General features: G+C 42.5%; 1 protein-coding gene across 3 annotated transcripts in view; it reads right to left on the reverse strand.

The window, feature by feature from the left end:
* Window positions 1-3,589: 3,589 nt before the first annotated feature.
* Window positions 3,590-23,755, reverse strand: part of MTFMT (mitochondrial methionyl-tRNA formyltransferase) — a 119,016-nt gene continuing 98,850 nt past the window's right edge. For 2 of the 3 annotated variants that reach the window (XM_078683080.1, XM_078683079.1), the window contains one exon: window positions 3,590-4,228. In XM_078683080.1, the coding sequence (XP_078539206.1) occupies window positions 4,200-4,228 (29 nt within the window). In that variant the 3' untranslated portion in view covers window positions 3,590-4,199. The remainder of the gene's footprint in view (window positions 4,229-23,755) is intronic. The other variant, XM_078683078.1, reaches the window with a different exon arrangement.

Here is a 23,755-nt window from a genome sequence, read left to right on the forward strand (position 1 = left end):
TATGCACTCGCGCTCCAGAGCCCAAATGAAAGGGAGCGGATGGTGTCAAGGGAGTCCCCAGATCAACATGCTTGGATTTGCCCAGACTGGACTTCCAGTCACTACCTGCAGCCTCTTTCTGCAGGCTCCCTCCAACCGCGAGAGACTCCTACACCGGAATTCGACCCCAAAAGACAGCACTGCACCTGAGCGCCACATCCAGAGGAGAAGTGGGACAAAGGTGTCCCTGCATTACCGAGGATCTCAAGGGTCAAGCCCACCAATGGGTTTCCCCGGAGCAGTCCCTGCTTGCAGCCTTTTTTCTGAAAGGACCGTTCTTCTATTCAGGTGAATTAGATACCCGACACTGTGACCCACCTCTGCACCTGGACGCCCCAGAGCTCTCAAGGTGATCTGTTGGTGTGGCCTTGGACCTTGCCCATACTCCCCTCAAGTCCAGAAGAACAGTTCCGTAAGTCGCTGATAAGTGCTCGAATGCAGTAGACGGTTTTCCTCGATAGGATAACATTGCCGGTCCAGAAAATGCCATTTCTGAAAACTGTAAATAAAATTGTGACTAAAAAATACTTGTCCTCTTTTGATGATCTTGGTATCTAAATTTATATAAAAGTATGAGATTTTTATAAATTGGTGTTGGATTTCTTTATTGGCTGTTTGTAATAAAGCTTAGCACTACCCTTTCTTATATGCCTAACTGCTTGCCCACACTACTACAAAAGAGAGCATTTGGGGTGCAATGTGTTCCTCTGCAATTCCTTTGGGGTTTGCCTGGATTCTTTGCACGTATACCTCCTTTTGGTATAAAATAAAAAAACCAGCTTCCTACAAGGCCTGATTGGTGCATTTTGAAAAAGATGCTATAGGACTGACCTGTTCATTATGGAAAGTTACATCCTCAGCATGCCTGTCTTACTTATGGTAAAAGACATGAGTTAAAGACAAATAGGCATTGTGTTAAAACCTCCAGACAGGATTTTTGTTACACAGAATTTTACAGATTTCAGCAGCATAAAAGTGTTTTAATGTCTGTTACCCTCTCTAACAAGGGATGTAATCAGTGCGTAGAAGATATGCATTTCTCTTGTTTGCCATACGTGTTAGCACATACTAGGTAATAGATCAGTAAATGGACATATACATTTTACATCTAGATAAACTTTGCAAAGACTTATCTCAGTCAAAAAGTTTACACATGTAAGTTTGACTTACATATCTAAAGGTTGTTTTTTCAATCACTAAAGGTTTCATGCCATGAAATCTTTCATGTGAGCAAATCTACTCAGGTCCTGGAAGTAGGTGTTAAGTGGTCATTCCAGGGCTGCAATGCCTTGTGGGTTTGCGCACACCCGTAAACTTACATATTTAAGAGTATTCCCCAACTTCTCTTCAACATATTCCCAGTCAGTAAAAGGGTGGAAATGTACTTCCTAAAAGAAGTAAAATTTTCCAGAATGGGAAGGGAGTTGATCCATTTGGTTTGGGGATGAGGGGGAGGGGGAGGATAGGGGAACAGTATTCTTCCCGAGAGAAAAAAAATATATATATACGGTTTAAAAAGTTAATTTACACTGGCTCATATGATTTTAGCATGAGCAAATATATGCATGCATATTTACTAATGCAAAAATGGAATTGAGAACAGTTTGCTAGGAAAATGTAAATCTGCAACCATTCCCAACTATCGACTTCACATTTCCATACACATTCCCTTAAAGCCAGAACTATTTGCCTTGCGTACTTTTTTGTGTTTTATTTCAAAAGCAAACTAAGTACAATACAATTGTCTGCAATGTGTCAGGTTTTTTTCAATTCACATTTTTTTGTACATTGTTTGCTAATGAAATAAAATCACTAATCTTGCTTCCATTTTTCTGCGTGTACAGGTAAATGTGCATTTTGGCAGCATTATAAATTGTTAAATCTCGCAACCGTGTACACATTTTTGTAGTGGAACTATTGATATTATTACAAGCTAGCTTACATCTCACTTTTGGAGCACTTGACCTAACAGTAAAATGTTTGTGTCAACGTACCATACTAATTTGAACGTCCGATACATATGGATGCATAACCCACTTTAGCAGCAGACACTCGTCTTGTCCTTTGGACAAAATAATCATGCATATTTATTGTCATTGACCACAAAGAAAAGGTCTTTGGCGTTGGGAGATAGGAATTCCGCACCCTTGCCTCCCAACGTCCCTTAAAAATGTGTTTCCTCAGTTATTAAATATTTTTAATTTGACTACTTTTCTTTCAAGATTGGCATCTTGAAATGTTAAACATGCCAAGTGTTTATGGCGCAAAGCCACAGTACAATATTTTGCTTGCTCACAATATTTAATATTTCTTTTTAAAACTGTAAGCTAATATGTTGCTGTTTTGGTTGGCCCCCAACGTAGTTATGTAAGGCAAGGGAGCCTGAAGCAGGTTGAAGACCATTGCTTTTAGCACCATGATCACAAGCTTGACAACTGCATATCAGACGAGATGGCAGAAAAAAGGGAATCTTAAGTTGGGAGTAAAAAGGAGCATTCTAATATACAACTGCACTATTAAAAACAGTAAGAGACAATGACTGAGATTGGGATGTATGCAGCCAGTTGATTGTCCACTTCATTTTGAGGTCTGGGACAGCAGGTGACCGTTTTAGCTGTGTCGTCAACCTCATATTTTCCCAAATATCTCATAGTAAAAATTCATATAAACAGGGTCCTGGTCACTGGTCGGTTCAAGTGGCATTCATATTTTTCTTCCGCCCACCATAGCATTCATGATTGGTCTGTGGGTCGACCCACCTCAGCCGTTTGCTCACTTTCGCTGTAAGTGGCAGCATTCTGCTTGTGCACATAAGCAAATCTACCTAAAATGTGGTCCACTTGAATGCAGGGCAAGTAGACAAATCCCTGCTTTCATTTCATGTTTTTTTAATGTCTCATTTCCTACATATTTATTTCACCTTTAGACTGAAGCATTTTGTACTTTTAACGCTTATTGCATATTTTTAAAAATAGACCAAACATTTTGTATTTGCCAGTGCTTGTTGCATGTGCTAACACCGCAGCATGTGAGGGACTGACACCAGATTGTTATTCTTTTCTCTGAAACTGTTGGCGACGTCTTCATTTATAAATATTATTGTTAGATTATGTTACAGAGCATTTGCTAAGTGTAGGTATACCAATAAGGTCGCTTATTGCTGGGGTAGACGGAGGCTGATGCTGTCGGAGTTATTCATAAGCTTGTCGAAACAGCCACGTTTTCAGTTTTTTCAGAATCCCTCCTAGGACACAGAATATCTTACTTCAAGGTGGAATGTGTTCCAAGTGTGGGAAGCCAACACAGAAAATCTGGCTCAGCTCAGTCTCTTTCTAAATGTGCTGATCTGAGCTGGTGGTTAGGGATATAGCACACAATTTTGTTGAAAAAAGGAAAGCCGGGCTTTTACCGTGGAGAGATTTAAAGGTTGTCTGTAGATGTTTTACATTGAAAGTACCATGCTTTTTAAGAACATCGTTTGCTGCCACTGCAAATGTATTTTACTTGTAGAAATAAAAGTATGAATGGTGATTCGATAATATACCTTCAACTTTAATTAAAAAAATAATTTTATTAAACATGTTTTCAATCAAAATAAAATCCTCCCCTTTGGATAAAGTTGAGATTAATAAAATGAAGCGTCCAATAAAATCTATGCTTTTAAAGGGGCTGATGCACTGGTTGTTACAGAGTCCCTGTGCCGAAACCCCCTCATTATTCAGTGCATGGAAGTGACGACACTTGTTGTTAGACGTTATATCATTTGAAAAGTCTTTTATATTGAATACTGATAGAGAACATCTTTTAGTGTATAAAGCTTCAGCCATTTTGTTTGGCCGCCTCATGCTGGAGTGTGTTCCCGATACAGTAGAGCTAGGCATTCAGCATTCTGTATAGAACAAAGGCATCAGAGGGAAGCAAGGAATGTGGCCCTGTGACAGTGTAGTCCAGGAATATTCAGCACTGGTTCTCAGTATACAGAGTTTTACACTCTTGCAGGTCCCACTGGAGCCTAGCTCTTTTCTGTCCGGGCACTCTGCTTGGCTGGGGGTCTGAGTGTCTGAAACAGACAGCCCTCCTCCTTCGAAGGCCGGTCATCTTTCAACCAGGGGTACAAGTATCCGTTGTAGAAATCGGTGGCCGAGAGTCTCTTCTTTAATTTAATCGTTCTGACCCCAACCCAGCCATCCTAGGAAGGAAAATAAGAGGGTTTACCATGATCAATTGAAAGCAATTTGCAAGTACAAAAACAACAATTTCATTGCAATTCGCAGAACAGGATCATTTTCACCAAATAATTGGGTAAATGTTTATTTTTATTGTGTCATGCGCACATTATGTTATATCTGTTCCAACTGGGAGTCACTCAAAATATTTCATTTTCCATTTCCAAGCATTATTTCGGTCATTATAGACCATAAAAGCAGAAAATATAATACATACATCACTTGGTTTGGGCAATAAAAACATCAATATACATTATAAAATATAACCAGAATGCAAATGAATTGATCAGGTTTCATAACAGTTAAAAAGATGTTAAAATTTAAAAACAAGTTTAAACAGCTATTTTATGAATTAACAGTGTTAAAACAGTAGAAAATACAAAGAGGGCGTTTAACATATGCGGAGGGAATTAAAAAAACTTCTGGTGCCTATGCCACATAGAATTGAGGAAACTTGACACAGCAAAAACAATCGGAGGAAGGGTGTCAGTTCTCAAAACTCTAAAGGCCTTCAGACACTGTCTATACCCCAATTTCCTGCAAAGTGGTAGGAGTCAATGGCTCCTGGATGCATTATAGCCAGAACAGAAGAAGAAAACATGAATGGCTGACTCTTCTTGGCTGTTGCAAGCAGATCATCCAATGGGAGACGCTTTTGACCATTTGTTTGTAAATGCATGAACCGGGTGGGAACCCAATCTGAATAGTATATATAGCTTCCTTGCCATGAATGGTTGAACAAAATCAAGGAAAGACTCAAATAGATACTGGTCTTTAAAATTAAGAAAGTCAGCAGTTAGGCGGCCTAGTTTTATGTTCCCCTGAGCTTTAACTAGTTCTATCCGCGATATTGTCGGGGACACTTCCTCAGGGTGGGTCCATAGGTTTGGCCGGCCTAACCTGAAGCACCTATCTCTTATGTGTACAAACCAGGATAGTTTTCCCACCCTTTGGAGTCCCAGAATCGCCTTAAGTTCAGACTGGGTGACTATTAATTAGGGGGTCGCCCATAGTCTACGCCAGATAAGTCAAGGGACGCAGTCGAATCTCCTCCTCTATGGGTCTAATCCCAAGATCCATATGTAGGGGGATGAGAGGGGTACTTAGCGGTAGACCCAAGAGCTGCCTCATAAACTTATTCTCAGATTTGGCCAATCCACCCGCAGGGAGATGACCCCAAAGTTCTGCCCCATACATTATAGCACTCCTGATTTGGACTTTATAAATCTCGGCCAGCAGTCTATATGACGAGTTCCTGAATGATTTTACTATTCCCCCAGCCGTCTGTGCTAGCCTTAAGCCTGCCTTTTTCTGCTGCGGGCCCCATCCAAATGTTTCTGAACCGCGTAACACCAGAGATGTTTGGCTTGGATTAAAAACCATATACTTGGTTTTAGATGTGTTGATCTCCAACCCCCTGTCTTTACAAAATAGAGAGAAACTGTCAAGAATCCTTTGGATGCCCATGGGAGACTTGGATAGTAACAAAGTGTCATCCGCAAACATCATAGCTGGGACCTTGTTACGGACCAGCTTTGGGGCATTATTGTTAGCTACCTCATTTAATTGGTCCACCAGCGCGTTAATAAAAAGATAGAACAGTTTCGGGGCCAGAACACACCCCTGCCATACACCTCTATTTACTGGGAAACGGGGGGTTAATTCCCCATATGTCCCGCATCTCACCTGGGCCAAATTTCCAGTATGCAGGCGTTTAATCAAAGACAGCAAGTAGGGCGGAATGCCCATTTGCTCAAGAACCACCCACAGTTTATCTCGAGGTACCAAATCAAAGGCTGATTTAAGATCCACAAAAATCAAAAAGAGGCTCCCACCCTCTATTGACATCGACTTCCAATATAATAATTGGAGCCTGAAGATAGTGGAAATGTTTTTACGAAAACCAGCCTGGTACACACTCAGAATTTCACGGTCGTCTACCCAGGACATGAGACGCTCCAGGACAATCCTGGCAAACAGCTTCTCGGTGACGTCAATCAGGCAGATCGGCCTGTAATGAGTGGGCAGGAGGGGTGAGCCCTTCCTATATACTGGAAAAATATCAGGCCCTAACCAGGTATCCAGGATTTTCACGCCATTTAAAATGGTGTTAAATATTACCCAAAGAAAGGGGCCCCAGATGTTGGGTTGTTCCCGAAATAAATCCCCAGGGATCTTATCTAAACATGGGGGCCTTTCCAAGTGGAAGCTTCCCAATTGCACTCAACACTTCAGTCCGAGTGCACCCTTCAACAACTTCAAGGGTATTATTCCCTTCTGAGGTTGACAAAGTTCCCTCAATAAGCACTAAGGTTTCTTGTGGGGAATACAACAATTGGAAATTAAATTCCTATGTGCCACACAAAAGATTAACAATTGAAAGAAACAACAGTAATAAACATACATTGTTCATTTTCCTGAACAAATTTCATCATAGACAATATCAGAACCTTTTCATTTTGAATCGCACTTACCCTGTCAGGGTCATCTTTGTTCTAATTTCAATATTGTAAAGTCTTTTATTGTAAAGTACATTGTTTACATGTGTCAAAGTGGTAAGGGTCTGCAGAAGGATTATGTTATCCTGTAAGCGTATGGTTCTTGGCATGTAGAGCGGTAGATTAACATGCTTTGCATCCTCCTGCCATCTAGTGTTGGGTCCGGATGTTTGCAAGTTGTTTTTCTTCAAAAAAGTATTTCCCAGTCACAAGGTAAGATGACTCCTACATTCGGTGATAATGTGCAAGGGCATAGACTCCATTGTTAGATTGTTTTACCGCAAAAAGGATGAAAATCGAGTAAATTAGTGTAAAGAAAGATGTGCATGCATAGGAAATATGAATAATTGTATTACTAACTGCAACAACCATAGGTATCCACGGAGGAGGGAGGGCGCAAGTGAATCTACAGCTCTACATAACAAGAACAGATGCTTACAGGTTAAGTAACCTAATCTATTCGAGGCATGTGTGCTGTATATACACATGCTTTGCATAGACTGTATAGCAGTACTCCTATATGGTGGCTAACCAGTGGATGTTGCAGTTGTCTGAAATAACGTATTTAGCACTGCTTGTCCTACATTAGCTTGTTGACATGGCAAGACATCCACACAATAATGTTTAGGAAATATGTGTGATTTGGACCATGTAGTTGCTTTACATATGTGAGCTATGGGAATGTTACCTAAGAATGCAGCAAATGCTCTTATTGCTCTAGGCGGAACAGTTGAAGTTCTTATAGCTTTAACACAACAAGTTTTAATACATTTGACTATCTACCAAGAAATGTCAGATTTCAAAATAGGATTTCCTTTATGAGGTGGAGCACATGCAACAAAAAATTGTTTTGTTTTAAGAAAACTCTTTGTCCTGTTATTGTAGTATATTAGTGCTCTTGTAACATCAAGTGTGTGCAGAGCTCTTTCTGCTACTGAATCAGGCTGAGGAAAGAACACAGGTAACTCAAGTGACTGATTAATTTGAAAAGCAGAAATTTCTTTTCGGAGGAATTTAGGATTTGTATGAAGAACTACTCTCTTTGTGTAGTTGAAAGAAGTGTTCTTCAAAGGTTAATGCCTGTAACTCACCAACACGCCTGGGTGAAATGATGGCGATTAGGAAGGCAACTTTCCATGAAAGAAATTATAACTGACAACTATATAAAGGTTCAAAGACTGGACTCATTAGCCTTGTAATAACAATGTTAAGGTACCATGTAGGTGCAGGCGGCACTCTTGGTGGTATTATTCTCGTAAGTCCTTGCATAAAGGCATTAATTACTGGGACCTTGAATAGAGATAAATGTTGTCTCTTTTGTAGATATGCCGCTACTGCTGCAAAATGTAACCCTATAGATGTGTAGGCTAATCCTACTTGTTGTAGATGCAATACATAACAAATGATATTTTGACATGTGACATGAAAACTACAGATACACTACTGGCCAACTTTGAAGCCAAATACATTCTCAAATTGGGCACAACCCTTAACGGACTGATTGAGCTTTCTGAAATTATTTATTTATTCCCCCCCCCCCCCCCCCCCCAGCAGTTACACGATAAGCAGTATCATACAATTCCAGATCTGATAGTACATTTGACACTCTTTGGTTATAATATAAGGTACATACATAATCATTTGCTTCTTCCGCTTGTCAACGTCCATGAACATTAAGGTATGTCTATTCAAACATCAGTCTCCCTCTGTGACGTCCCACAGTCTTCCCACTCCATCTAACCCAGTACAGGTCCCTCGTCTGAGCACTATAGCAATTATTGTCATTGACAGTTGTCCCCTCATGTCTCTGGTCTGTATTGTCCTGAAAGTAGTGCACTAGCGGTTCCCAGAAGTCTCTAGGTCTTGAAGCTTGTGGGATATCTTGCGCGTAAGTCTCTAATGTTTCTTTGCAATATGTCATGTCCTTGATCCAGTCTTTCAGTCTAGGCGGCCTCTTGCTACCCCATCGGATCACTACCCGCCTCTTAGCAAGTAATAGAGCTACCGCTAAGAATTTCCTGCGTCTAGTGTATTTGAGTTTTTTGGCACCCAATATGCATACCAAGGGGGTATTTGGGATTGGTTCTGATAGCATATCAGTTAGTGCAGTAGTGACTTCACACCAGTACGTTTGCAGTCCTGGGCATGACCAGGATACGTGCCTTGCGCTTTGCACCTAAGGCAGGCGCTTGTGTCTCTAAGGCCCAGTCTGTGTAACTTAGCTGGTGTGTAATATAGTTGATGAATGAACTTGAAATGGATAATGCGTAAATTGCAATTGGACGTGAGTAGTGTGAGTTGTGTACAGCTGTATTGCCAATCTTGTTCTGTGATTGAGATACCCAGTGATCTTTCCCATCAGGTTCGCGCTGCTTCGGGCTTTTCCGCATGTTCCTCCTGAGCGGCTGTGTATAGTCGTGTTACCAAATTTTTACGGGTGGGAGCCGTTAATAGTATTTGTAGCGTAATCAATTGTTCGGGCTCAGCCGGAAAAGTGTTGTATAGTGACTTCACAGCCGCGCGTAACCTTAGATACGCAAACATTTTCATTGGGAGCTGGTGAGCACATAGGGAGGGATCCGCCCATTTAATAAACGTGTTATGGGGAAACATTTGACCCCTGGTGTGCAGTCCCATCTTCTCAAGCAGCTCCTGCATTTTTGGTTCTTGAGTTACAGTAAATTTGGGGTGTTTGGCCGTGGGTAGTGCACACGCATATATTAGTAATTTATGTGCTCTGTGTGCCACGCTCTCGAAGTGCACCTAGCCGTGTGTATCGTGTCTCTTGGCGAAGAGCGGATTGGGTCAGCCAGGGGTGCTGTCAGAGGCATGGGAGAAATGCTGTCTTTTTCCACTGCAATGTGCGGTATGTACGAGTGTGGTTTTGTCCAATAGTGTGCATGCTGTGCCTGCGCACAAATATAATACAGTTGAAAGTCAGGTGCTTCAAAGCCGCCCTGGTGATATGGTTGTGTAAGTACTTTCCAAATTGTCCGAGCCTGTTTGCCAGCCCACGTTAGTCTTTGGAGGGCAGAGCGCGAGCTTTCTGAAATTATGCACTGCTTTTAACCTTCACCCTAAACACATATAATTCTGAAAGCACTTATCTCCTGGTATAATAGCCGGTGTCCCAAATCCAAACATTGTGAACATTAACAAGGCTACAAATCCAAGATCAGATCGGAAAACAGGCACGATTACTAGACAGCCATGCAGATTGACGTCAACACATCAACGCGCGAAGCCGTACTAAGAGGATGCTATGGATAACAATTCCGATTATGTCACTAACGCGGAAGTCAACAAGACACGATCGAAACGCCAACAGAGCCAGACGCGTGTAGCACAGCATGGTCACCCCATAGTGGAAGTGCCACTGCTCACAACAATTAAGGTAACAGTCGTTTTTGTCATTTATGTCAAGAGTATGGCACAGGAAGGAGGGTTGCATGCAGCACCATGACAACAGCCAGACTGCTACACCAAGTTTGCAAATGCAAGACACCATTGCCACAGATTAGAAGTCCCCTGACTCACCACGTAGAGGCCACTGTGTCAACTATAAATTAAACCGAAGCATCCACATTCACTCACAATGAAGTAGTGCATGTTCCCACTTCGTCTAAAAACGCAATCTTCAAGGCTTGATTAGCTTAAACATTTTTAACCCCTGTGATTAGTGACTGACGAGATAACCCACCTCTTTACCCACAGACACTAAGAGCACATAAAGAGTGAACAATGCGTTCCTTTGCGGAGAGGTGACATCCCAGCCAGTTGAAGAGACTTTCAGACTTACACTCGGTATGGTAAATATATGTGTTTGGCACCTTTGAGCTTTAACATAACCCTTTCTATAACCCAGAACAAGAGATTAATACACCCTTTCACTTTTTAAATCCCAGTGTCCTACACCCAAGTTCCCAGCCCTGAGGAAGACCTTCTTTGAATCCTCATGGTTATCACACGAAGGTCAAAACGCGTCGGCACACTCACTACCCCCCAATTCCTTCAATGAGGCCAAGAGTATCTCTACATTGAATATAAAAAAGAGACTATGGACTTTCAAGTTTAGCCAACTAATGGTGGCTTAACATACAAAAAATGTACTTGGACGTTCTGACCTCAACACCATTTGGACCAATCAATGTACAAGTACCGAGGATAATTAGGCCATCAAATCCTGTTACATGACATCAAAGTAGTAGGATTGTTTACATTTACAATACATTTGTTTATGTAATGTCTGTAAAGGTTTTTGTATTTTTCAATTATGCACTGTACATAGAGTTTTTAATGTATCAAAACTTGGTAACAATTTGTAAAAAAACCGTACCATTGAGAATCTGTTTGTGTGAACAAAAAAACAATTAAAAAAAACAAAATAAGTATGAAGTAAATACGTACTGATGAAATATAAAACATTTTGTATGAACTATCTTGAATACGTTGAAAAATGTTTGCATGCTGACTCACTGTTTAGAATAGAATGGAGATTACCGCAGTTCATCTATTGAACAGTTACGAAGGTAAAAAGCTTAGACCTGCGTAGTTAATTAGATAAGCTAATTCATGGTCCGAGAGGCATTTTCTCATTGCAATCCAGTTCATCCATGCGGCATTGCCTTTGGATAGATGGCGTGGGAATCTGGAAGTAAAGTTTGGGCATTATGAGTTCTCTGCTGTGGCAAAGAGATCTACATGTGGGAATCCCCATTTCTGGAAATACGGGAGGAGCATTATGCTGAGGAGATCCACAATCTGGTTGTGTATTCCTGAAAGGTGTGCTGCTAGGAGATACATTCTGTGATGTATTGCCCAACGCCAAATGGTCTGAGAAGGGCATGACAACTGTAAAGAGTGTGTACCCCCAACCCTCTTGCTTTTGTACATAGTACATCACTGTCCTATTGTCTGCCCAAACTAAGACAACTTTCCCTTCTACATGAGGTAGAAATGCTTTTAATGCTAGTTGGACTGCTAGTAGCTCCAAGTAATTTATGTGGTGACTTTTTGTTTAGTGTCCCATAAGCCCTAAATTGTTAGGTGTTAGAAATGCGCACCCCAACCTGTTAAAGATGCGTCTGCTGTTAGCATGACTTGTGGAATAGGGTCGATGAAAGGCCGCCCTTTTGATAAATCTTGTGAGTTCCACCACAACAGAGAGCGATGAGTGCGGCTGTCTACCACCACTAGATCTGTTAATTGACCGTGTGCCTGATTTCAATGTTGTGTAGACATTCCTGAATCGGGCGCATGTGTAACCTTACATGAGGCACTATGTGAATGCATGATGCCACATTCCTAACGACTGCATGAAAGTTTTCACTGACAGGTGCTGGTTTAACAAACTGCAGTAACAGACTCTGGAAATTTTGAATTCTGGCTACATTGGGAAAAGTAAGAGCGGTATGAGTGTTAAGCGTTGCCTCTAGATATGTCTACAGAAGGTTGGAGTTGGGATTTTTGCTCATTTACTAGGAATCCCAATTAATGAAGAAGGTTTATTGTAGAAGGAGTATGTTGTAACCACCTTTTCTGTGTTTTGGCTTTGATGAGCCAATTGTCGAGGAATGGGAAGACATGGATTTGCTGTCTTCGTAGATTAGCTGCTACCTATGCTAGACATTTTGTGAATACTCTGCTTGCAGCAGTCACTCTGAATGGTAGTACCTTGAATTAGAAGTGCTTTCCTGCTATCACAAATCTGAGGTATTTGTGATGCCCTGGTTGGATGAGCATATGAAATTATGCATCCTTAAGGTCTTGTGTTGACAAAAAACCTCCTCACTGTATTAGTGGGAGCACTTGATGGGGGTTGACTATGTGAAAGTGCTCAGGTAGTATGTACAGATTTAGGGGTCTTAGATCCAATATTTGTCGTAGAGACCTGCACTTTTTGGGAACTAGGAAATACAGTGAATGTACTCCTAAACCTTGTATTGAAACAGGTTCTAGAGCCCTTTTTGCTAATAAAACCTGTACCTCCTGTTTGTGTTGTAAGAACAGCTGATGATTGCGAGATGGAATATTGGGAGGATCGGAGGGGAGTTCCAGGCAATAACCATGTTGGATAATGTCTAATACCCGTTTGTCCATGGATATTGCTTGCCAAATGGGAAGAAAGTACTGTATTCTTCACCCGACAGGTGTAAGATGATCAGGGGAATGGTAGGCAAGTTACAGCTTATTGGGAGATGGAGTGGTACTTGATGGTGTACATCTTCCCTTTACCTTTAAAGTTGATCCCTCTGTAGCCTCCCTCATAAAACACCCTGGATGAAGTGGGTTGCGTGTTTGTTTTAGTTTGTTTTATAGGAGGAATTATTGGGATCGGAGGTATTACTTTTGGATCCTCCCCTATTAAATAACCGACGATAGGAACCTCTGCTGGATGGTGCCTGCAAGGCTCCAATAGATTTTGCCAATTCCGTGTCTTTTTTTCATGTGACACATCTACTGGAGGCCACAAAAGGTAATCCCTATCAAAAGGGACATTTAAAATAGACTGTTGAACCTCAGGCTTAAAAACAGAAATCCTAAGCCATGCATGCATGCCTGCGGAGGAGAATGCTGGTAATAATCCCTCTTGCTGCAGTGTCAGCAGCATCTAGTGCACATCGAATAGAAGAATTCGATATTAATTTCCCTTCCTGCACTAGCTCCTGCCCCTTTTTCTATGCTGTTCTGGGAGGTATTGTAGAATCTCTTCTATTTCATCCCAGTGTGCTCTATCATATCCGAAAAAAGGAGTCACCTTACCTTCAGACTGGGAAAGACTTCTTCGAAGGAAACAACTTGCAAACATCCGGACCCAACACTAGATGGCAGGAGTAGGCAAAGCATGTGTATCTACAGCACACTTGCCTCGAACATATATTTTCCCTTGCAAGAATTTAAGGAACAAGAACGTTTGGATTACTTACCGGTAATCTTCATTTCTCCTTGTCTAAGTCTTCCGCATCCTAGTCTTTGCATACTTGAGGCAGTAAGCCTTCCAGAGACAGATTGGGAAGAAAGGCTAGGATATTAATGAAAGCATCTTTTTCCAATCTTCTCCCAACCCTTTTAAATCCACCCACTTTCGTTACAAGACATCTTTTCCCAAGCCAAGAAAGATAGAATGCTGGAAGGCATACAGCAGATACGTGAAGAGAGAAAGAGTATCCAACCTAGTATCCTGAGACCAGACCACTGCTCAAAAGTGGGGAAGAAGCATTGTCTCTATGTACGCAAACAGATTCAACCAAGGATTCTTCAGTTATTAAACAAACAATGCAAATGTTTTCTAAGACAGGTGAAGTGACTATGAAGACAGAAAAATCCAGTTTAGAGGATCTGCAGACTGGTTTATCTCCCCTGGAAGATATTCAGCACTACTCTTTTGAACATGTTTTCTTTGTCACCTATGCCAGAGCTTGACTTTTGGTGTGCCTTGGTGATTTATGTAAGTTTTATCTACTTGATTGTTTATTCCTACTAGAACTGACTTCCCCTGAAGCATCAGAGAAAACTCAAAGAGCATAAAAATGGTTGACCTTTTTCTGGTTCAATGATTTTCACTTCAGAAGGGGACCACTGACCTTGAACTACCTGTCCTTTAAAAACGGCTCCCATCCCTTTTTGCTGCCATGTGTTATGACGATTATAGGTATTTGAGGAGTTAAAGAAACACCTTCATTAAGAGGATCTAGATTCAGGCACAAGCCACAAGGTTGGGGGGAAATTCCTGATCTATTGGAATCTGCATGTCAATCTTGGGTCCTTACAGCCAGATTCATCAAGCGAAATGCGCTCGCAAAAGGGCCAGATTCTAAGAATCTGGCCCTTTGCGAGTGCAATTTTTGCATTTGGGATTCATCATCCCAAATGCAAAAATCTCTAATAAAGAATTCGCAAATTTGCGAGGATTAGCATTTAAGGAATCTCTATTAGAGATTCCTTAAATGCTATTCATGAAACATTTAAAAATTGCGAATTCGCAATTTAGGACCGCTATTTACCACGAAGTCAAACCTCGTGGTAAATAACGAAAACTTAGAAAAATGCACTTAAATGCATTTTTCTAAGTTGCATGTTACACACACACATGTCCTTTGGACATGTGTGTGCACAACTGTTTGCGCTTTAAAAACTGGATAACATAACATAACATAACAACATCAGTGTAAATTCACATTTCAGGGGTGCTACAGGGTGTCCTTTGGACACCCCTGCACCCTTGAAATCGCATGCTTATTTGCGATTAGCAAATTGCTAATCGCAAATAAGGAATAACTCCCCATTCATTCCTATGGGCCTGTAGGGCCATAGGAATGCATGGGGAGTTATTCCTTATTTGCGATTAGCAATTTGCTAATCGCAAATAAGGAACATGTAGGAATCGCAATATTTTTTGCCATTCCTACATGAATCCCGTTTTGCAAGTCCTTAATAGCGATTCCTTATGAATCGCTATTAAAGACTCGCAAAACGGGTCTTTGATGAATCTAGCAGTAAGAGACTAGTAATTCAAGAGATGTGGAAGAAGTTATTTAAGAAAAACAGAGATGAGGGAACACCTGGGCAGTGCTTAATTTGTAAAATATGAAATCCAGGTGCTCAAATTTTAGTAGCAAGCCACACCCACTTCCTTCATTGGCTCCTCCCACTTCCTCAACTGGCAGGGCTGAAAACCACATGTAATACCCGAACTGAATTCCTATCTTGGTAATATGATGGTTGATAAGTGTTGGTTTTCGAGCTCCTTGGAAAAGATATCTTAACATCAAGGCAAAACCGCAAAAGAGACTGGATATCATAACTTTTGGAACTGAAGATTATGAACTTTTTCTGACAATCAAAGACCTGACTCCAAACTAATGGTGATATGACTCTCTACTCCTGTTGTATTTTGTGTTTCTCCAGGCTGGACTCTAAAGTGCCCTGGACCAGTCTATTACTAAAAGACAGTAGAGTACATGACATTATAGAGCTCAGAGGTACAAGCCCACTATGAAGGCACCTATCACATGAAGAACATATTGGACTCAGTTAGAGGCATAATATGCACCTCCCTGGCATATGCACAACCTATAACTGATTCATGCACATCATTCAGTCCTGTAATATGCCCAATATTGTAATTGTATTTATATAGCACTTCCACCCCTGAAGAGGCGTCTAAGCACTTTTCGGTGAGTAGCACGTTACAGCAGAACCCAAAAAAGATTAGTGGGGGGTTGATATAGGGAAATATATGTTAATTTGAGCGATGGACATGTGCGTCTGTTAGTTTCATTGAATGGGATAATGGAGGGATAGAAGAGGGAAGCGCCTAGAAAGTGTTATTTAGGAGATCATAGTAGTAAAATGAGGTTGGGATGGGTCGGGGGAGGGATAGAAGAGGGAAGAATCTAGAAAGCGTTATTAGGGAGATCATAGTAGTAAGATGAGGCTTGGGATGAGTAAAAGGACAGATAGAGGAGGGACAAGTCGCTGGAAAAGGATTTAATTTCACAAGTGCATTGTAAATGTGCATAAACCGAACATTTCTTACCCCAATTAGCACCCCTTAGACCATAAAATAATATTCCTAACATACAACAGTGCCTTTTGCTCCCTAATATGATGGTAATACACTATGATGTAGCTGTCAAACCCCAACAAGCAAAGAATATTATTTAAAACAGACGAGTTACAAACTCCCAAAATAGCATTTGCGACTCCCGCTATTAGGAAGGGGCGTCCCTTCCTAACAGAGGGCCATCATGCCATGTACAATTGTTTTGCGACCCCATTTGCAGCTGCAAAATACTCGCAGTGTACCCCCTACTTCAAGTAGGTGGTAAACCACTCGTAAACAGGAATGGGTCCCCAGATGACCCCTTTCCCTTTGTGAGCATGTGAGGAAATATTTTTTATGAGTAGGCAGTTGTCCCAGAGACAGAAAAGTTTAATTTTTCTTTTTTAAATGCATCCCGTTTTCCTTTAAGGAAAACGGGCTGCATAAAAAAAATCTGCTTTATTCAAAAAGCAGTCCCAGGCATGGTGGTGTGCTGACCACAGCAGGCCACCATCCCTGGCAGTGCTAGCCATTCACAATGGGGTCGCAAATTGCGACAGCCTCATTAATATTCATGAGGCATGCAATTTGCAACCCCATTGGGAATCCCAATTTGTGAGTGGCAAATGCGATGCAATTTGCGAGTCGCAAACTGGTGGGTCGTACATTTAACCCTAGGATACTAATTAAAGAGTCTTTGTTTACGATCACTTATGTAAGGGAAATAGGTCTCTGGGAAGTTTGTTGCCTCATATAAGTAAGGACTGGAAGACAGAAGTGGAAGCAATGATGGCTTTATAATTAAATAATACTGGCCATGCAATACAAAGGTCTGTGTTATATTGGTTATGTTGAGTTGCTGTAGGAAGCCGGCTCTTCATGTAGAATATCATAACGAGATACACTGTGAAAAGAATCCTGGCATTCCTTTACAAGTGGACAGGGGCTCGCTTCTGCAGGTGCTCTTTTAGGGGGTAGTGTGGTCGAGAAGCCTTAGGCATATCGGAGAGTAGTGTTAGACAACCACCAATACACACACTAGTCAATAAATGATGCACACGACTCAAAAAGGTGATCCACACCAATTTCTAAAAAGAACATGCATCTTTTGATGTTTAGGCACTAGAATCAATATGATCAGGTAAGTACGTTGTTCAAGAGAGATACTTTTGCATTTAAAAAGTCAACAGTGCATTATTCAGAGGCTGCAATGTTAGCCTACGGAAGGAAAAACAAATATGGCATACAAGTTTTTTGCAGCAACTTAAGAGCCCAACCTCAAGGACTTGAGGTGAGTATGGGGGCAAGGACCAAGGCAGCTGCCGCAAATCACCTACAACAGCACGAGGGTGGCCGGGTGTAGTGGTGCAAAACCGTGCCAGGTGCCCAACACAAGTCAATGGGAATCGGTCTTCTTGAACAGATGTTGCAATGTGGGACTGGGAGGCCAGTCGGGCCGAACTAACTGGGGGGCTCAGACCTCAGGATGCTCAGGGACAGTGGTAGATCTTCGGTTCTCTTCTTCATGGGGCCGCGGGCACAGAGGTGTCCTTAGGAGTCTGGTTTTCATCGGCAGGAGCAGTAGGTGGGGCCTGCGAAAAGATGTTGCAGGCGGCGTTGAGAAGTCTACAGTGGAGAGACCCAAGGTGAGCTTGGAGTCTGGAGAGTCTGGGGACCACATTGGCACCATTGGGCAGCTCGGGTTCAGTGGTTCTTTCCAGTGACGGTTATTCACAGACTTGGAGCCTCAGAGCTCAGGCTTTGGTACCTGAAAGATTCTGGAGAACAGCTCTGCTGTTCCACTGGAGTTTCTGTGTCCTTGGAGAAGTGCTGGCAGTCCTCCCAGGCTTTGGAGGATAAGCAGCTTTCAGGGTGAGGCGGTTTAGCACAATTGTCGAGAGTGGGAGAACAGGCTGGCAGGGCTGGTGAGTCCTCCCAGGCTTTGGAGGATAAGCAGCTTTCAGGGTGAGGCGGTTTAGCACAATTGTCGAGAGTGGGAGAACAGGCTGGCAGGGCTGGTGAGGCTGGTGACAAGTCAGTTGCTTCTGCAGTTCTCGTATTTGTGGCTCTTCGGCCCTTCTTTTTATCAGCACAATCTGATTCTCTGGTGTTAAGGGGCTTCCCTAAATACTTAATTTAGGGGTGCTGGGGAAGTGTAGGATAGTAGCCAACAGCTACCTACCATTGGGGAATCTATGGCCCCTATATGACCACTTCCTGGGGGAGGAGGCCATAACTCTATCCCAGAATTCCAGATTTTGCCATCACCAAGATGGCTAGCTCTGAAAAGTTGCCTCTACATAAGATAGCCCATCTTAGGGTGGCATTAGCCTGAGGGTGCATCATTCTGGGACACTGGTTAGTGCCCCAAACCATGGCACAGTAGCTGTTGCTTTTGCAAATGTTGTTATTCATTATCATCTGTTTGAATCCATTTTAATCACTTTTACTCCATATTTTAACCTCTTAAAGCATTTTTAATCCACATGCAAGGAAATGCCATTTCCTGTGTTTTCTCATATTCAAGACGGGCCATCCGAACCTCTAAATGCAAGAATACGTACTAGAGCAAAGTTCTTCAAAAGCAGTTTATTTAAAACCCAATGCATTTCGGGCCTCTAGGGGCCCTTCGTCAGGGGTAACTGAAAAATTAATTAAACAAGCATTAATATGCAATACGCCACTATATGTGCAAAATAACATGATTATCAGTTGCAACTCATTTAAAACAACCTACATGGAATTAAATAATGTCCCATAATCTAACTGAAAACTTGCTGATGTCTCCCTCATGATGTAATCACGTTTATAAATTCGGTTCAGTTTTAATCTTTTTGACATTCCTATGTGATCACCAAGTCGCTTAAAGACTGTTGTGTTCTACCAACTATAGTGCTAACCACTCCCTTCGTACCCATTGCCAACATTCCACTTCAGCAACCTCCCTCTCATTACAACTAATATTTCTATGCCTTCCTCATCTTACGGCTATCAAAAACATGTTTTCCATCCCCTCTCTTCACATACCCACGAATACACCAAACATTCCCATGCATACACCAAACATTCTTATTTGCTACTCAATCTCCCTTCAACATCACACCCTTCTGCTCGAACCTTCCGTGTCTAGATTTCAATTCATCAAGATATAACTACCCAAATATGTACAGCACCCTGCTTTCATTATGCTCTCTCCCGCTTATTGACTTTCAAAACCCCCACACGTACCTGCTCAAAAACATCCGTCCTCCTCACTCCGTGCCAAAAGGGTTTCTTTCGACTTTCGAAACGCCTAACCGGATGTTTTTGAGCAGGTACTGGTAGTAATGGAACTGACAAGCATGGGGCATATCCGCTCATGCAGTTACGCCCTCATATGAAGTATAGTGCACCCTGCCTTAGGGCAGTAAGGCTTGCTGTAGGGGTGACACGTATACAGCATGCAGTGTCAACAGGCATGGTGCACAGGTGGTGTGCCATGTCATGTTTTCACTTTTGTCTGCACCAATGCACACAGCCTGCATGAGCTTGGTGGGTGTACCTCAGGATTGCACGATTCGTGCAGCAGCCTTTTGTGACCCTCTTTAGTACCTCAGGCCCTAGGTACTAGCAGTACCATTTACTAGGGACTTTCAGAGGGTACTAACGGTATGGCCAATTGGGTAAGCAATTGCCCAGTTTTGGGAAAGAGATCTGGCACTGCGGGCATGGTTAGCAGGAACCTAGTGCACTTCTAGTCGAAGTCGCATCAAATAACAGGCAACATGTGTGGGTGACCATGTTGAAAAAGTCACTTTCCTACAGCTGTCAATCAATTATGGGCAATATAGAGGAAAATATCCTTTTAGGTGTCAATTTCTTAAACCTGCTTTTATGAACTGAAACCTGGCTGGATCCCTCCTCAGATCCAATTGTAACTCTTGCCCCACCAATGGGCTACAAGATTTCTAGGGCTGATCGCCCGGAGGGGAGAAGGGGTGGTGTTGCTATTATTTATAAAAACAAGTGGGATCTCTGCAGGGGGAATGCCACTTTGTGGGGCGGATGCGAGGTCCTTGACTTCAGTATCTGCTTCTCAGCCCATTTTACACTAGAAGGCTCTTTGATCAATAGGACCCCCGGCCCAGTGGGACCTTTTCTCCAGGCCTGGGGAGACGCTGTTATCACCAGGGCAGTCAGATTTAGTCACTATTGTTCAGAGCTTCACGTCCCCTCTGGCCCAATCAAGTGTATCGTCATTTTCACCTTGGTGGTGTAACACTCTCTCTTGCTGTTTTAGGGATAAGATCCGGGCTATCCAAGCGGCATTTACTCCCTGCGATATCATGTGATGTCAATCTGCTGGTCCAGCTCATTCCTTGTCTGTATTTAGGCCAGTTGACCCATTGGAATGTCTTAAAATTCTTAAGGGTCTAAAGTCTGGCTCACCCTCGGACCCTTTCCTGCGAGGATACTGGCAGTAGTTGCAGAGGTCGCAAATACAGAGGTGAATACCATCATTATGTTCCTCCAGAAAGTGGTGGTACCACAGGCTTGGAAGGAGGCTAAGATCTTACCACTCCTAAAAAAGCTGTCTTTGGACCCCCTCTGTACAGGGAATTACCGGCCTATCTCCCTCCTTCCTGCTTTGGCGAAGGTGGTTAATAAACAGCTTACGGATTTTGTGGAAAGGGAGGCGCTCCTGCATCCTGCCTAATTAGGGTTCAGGGCGTCCCATAGTACAGAAGGTGGCGGAGGCCATCCGGGAGTGCTTGGTCGCCGGCGGGAGAACAGCATTAATTTTGCTCGACCTCTCGGCGGCGTTCAACACGGTCCCGCAATCACTTCTCCTGTCACGTCTGGTCAGGATTTGTCTGTCGGGTGCTGTGTGGGGCTAGCTGCGGTCCTTCTTGGAAGGGCGGGTTGAGTAGATCTGGATCCCACCATCCTCATCCTCCCCTCAGCCTGTAACAACGTGAGTCCCCCAGGGATCCTTCCTTAGCCCCCTTCTTTTTAATATCTATGTTACTCCGCTGATCTATTTGGCGGAGGAGCTGGGGGCTAAGGTGATGGCTTACGCAGACAACACTCAGCTGCTTTTTACCTGGGGCAAAGATGCGGACTCTGTACTACTGGTTCAACACTGCCTATCTTCTATCTTCAAATGGCTGGCGGAGGCACAGCTTAAGTGTAATGAAGAAAAGAGAGAGGCCCTGTTATTTGGTAAATTCCCCCCTAACTTTAGAGAGCAGCTCTGGCCTCCTGAGTTTCCATCACCTACCTCATCAGGGAAGCCAGCTAAAAACCTGGGGGTATGGTGTGATGAATGTTTTTTCTTCTCAACAGACATTAAGAAGCTGGCTGGATGTTGTTTTGGCCTGCTTAAAACTCTCAGAACATTCTTGCCCCTCCGCCCTCAGGCGGAATGATTCTGTCACAGCTGGACTATGCCAATGCCCTTTATGCTGGTAACCCTGGGTACCTGCAGAAGAAGTTGCAGGGGGTTCAAAACACGGCAGCCAGACTTCAATTGGGCATTTCAGCTAGGCACAGTGTCCGTCAACAACTGCGTTCTCTCCACTGGCTCCCCATGGTGGATAGAGTTAAATTTAAACTACTGACTTTGGCCCACCGTGCTCGTCATGGTTGTGGTCCTCTTTACTTGCAGAGGCGTCTCTCCTTCTATGTTCCCGCGTGCCCCCCTGCAATCCTCTTCCCTTTGTTATGCTCAGGTCCCTCATTTCAAGTTTCAGAGAATATGGGGCAACTCATTTACAGTGAAAGCGGCGGCTGCATGGAATGCCCTTCCTCTTGCCCTGCATACCAACCAGGACCCAGTTGCGTTCATGAGGAAACTGAAAACAAACCTATTTTCCTGAAAGCTCACCGTCCTTACCCTGCCAGGACACTCATGAATAGCTGTGCATGTTATAAACTCATATAACATAACAAATGGCATGCTTTTAATTTTAGAAGGTGGGTGTCTCCTATTTGCATGTAGCATTGAAAGAATGACAGGGGGCTTCTTATAACTTCAGGACCCTACTATTACTTTTCTACAGACAATTGCAGGTCAGAAAGGGGGTTGAATTGCTCTCCATGCCTACATGAATATGATGTACATCATGTTGAAGTTAAAATACATCTGGTTCTGATGGGTTTCAGATCAACAGAAGGAAATCATGTTAATCATCATATTTAATTTTCCTACTTGCAGGTATGTCAATCGATATCTAATGGAGACTCCTTTTTTATTAAGAGGTAGTTGGTTTACCAACGACTTTGATGGCCCATTTCTTAGCGGAAGTCACCAAAGTGCACCTTCAGGTTGCACTGGTGCAGATATACGATATTCAGGAATTCATACGGGTTTACAACTTTAGGCCATGAAACCATACTTCTGGTAAACTTTTGCGAGTTCCTTTTTCATATGAGCAAATATAACATAACATAACATAACAGGTGTATTTGTAAAGGGCACGATTACCCAAAGGTGTCCTGGCACTGAATAACATGTTTATTGTTACCCAACTCAATGGTACTCATTTTATCGACCTCAAATGGATGAAAGGCTGAGTGGACCCGCCAGGATTTGAACCTGTGACCATGAGGTCGAACACAGGCCCCTTTCCAGTGCTGGAAGTTTTTTAGTGAGGAGTTGGTATATACTCTTAATAATGTACATTTGTGGGTATGCATAGACTCAAAGATATTCGAACCCTAGAAATACTGATCACTGTCTAATTTCATACTCTGTATGTAGATTTGCAGAAAGAGGGCAAAATAGACCTACCAGAATCCAAACCATGATACCTTTGTTTAATCTGAGAAGCAATCATCAGAGCGATAATATGATGAGATCGCTGCTATAATTTGTCACCTCACAGCATTGCACCAAAAGGGATGAGAGGATTTAATTTATAATAGATTTCTGAAGCATCCGTTCCTCGAACAAGTACATATTTGATAAAATTCCACACCTCTAAGGCGGTACAGGGATACAGTCCTCTCTATGAAAGAATCACAATTCTTCCTTTTAAATATTCCTTTAAAAAAAAAGATAACCGGGGTCATAACATGATAAGTGTTAGAAATTGGGTCTCTAGTTGGCAAAGGTATGCATCCTGTCCAGGTAGGGACCACAATCCTAGTCAGGGTAGGTCACAACACAAATCTAAATTATCCTGTGCTCACACTCAAGTAGCTTGGCACAGAGCAGGCAGGCTTAACTTAGAAGTGTGTAATATATTTGTGCAATAACTCATACCAACCACAACACAGTAATACACCTCAAAAGACTCCACACCAGTTTAGAAAAATAGAGAATATTTATCTGGGCAAAACAAGACCAAACAACAAAAATGAATGAAGTAGAAGTCAAAATGTTGAAGTGATAATGCAATAAAGCATTTGGAAGCAGGTAGCGCTAACAAAGTCACTAAAGGTCGCGGGGGGCTGGTGCAAGTCCA

The sequence above is a fragment of the Lissotriton helveticus genome, chromosome 3_1, assembly GCF_964261635.1.
Source record: "Lissotriton helveticus chromosome 3_1, aLisHel1.1, whole genome shotgun sequence".
NCBI lineage: Eukaryota > Metazoa > Chordata > Amphibia > Caudata > Salamandridae > Lissotriton > Lissotriton helveticus.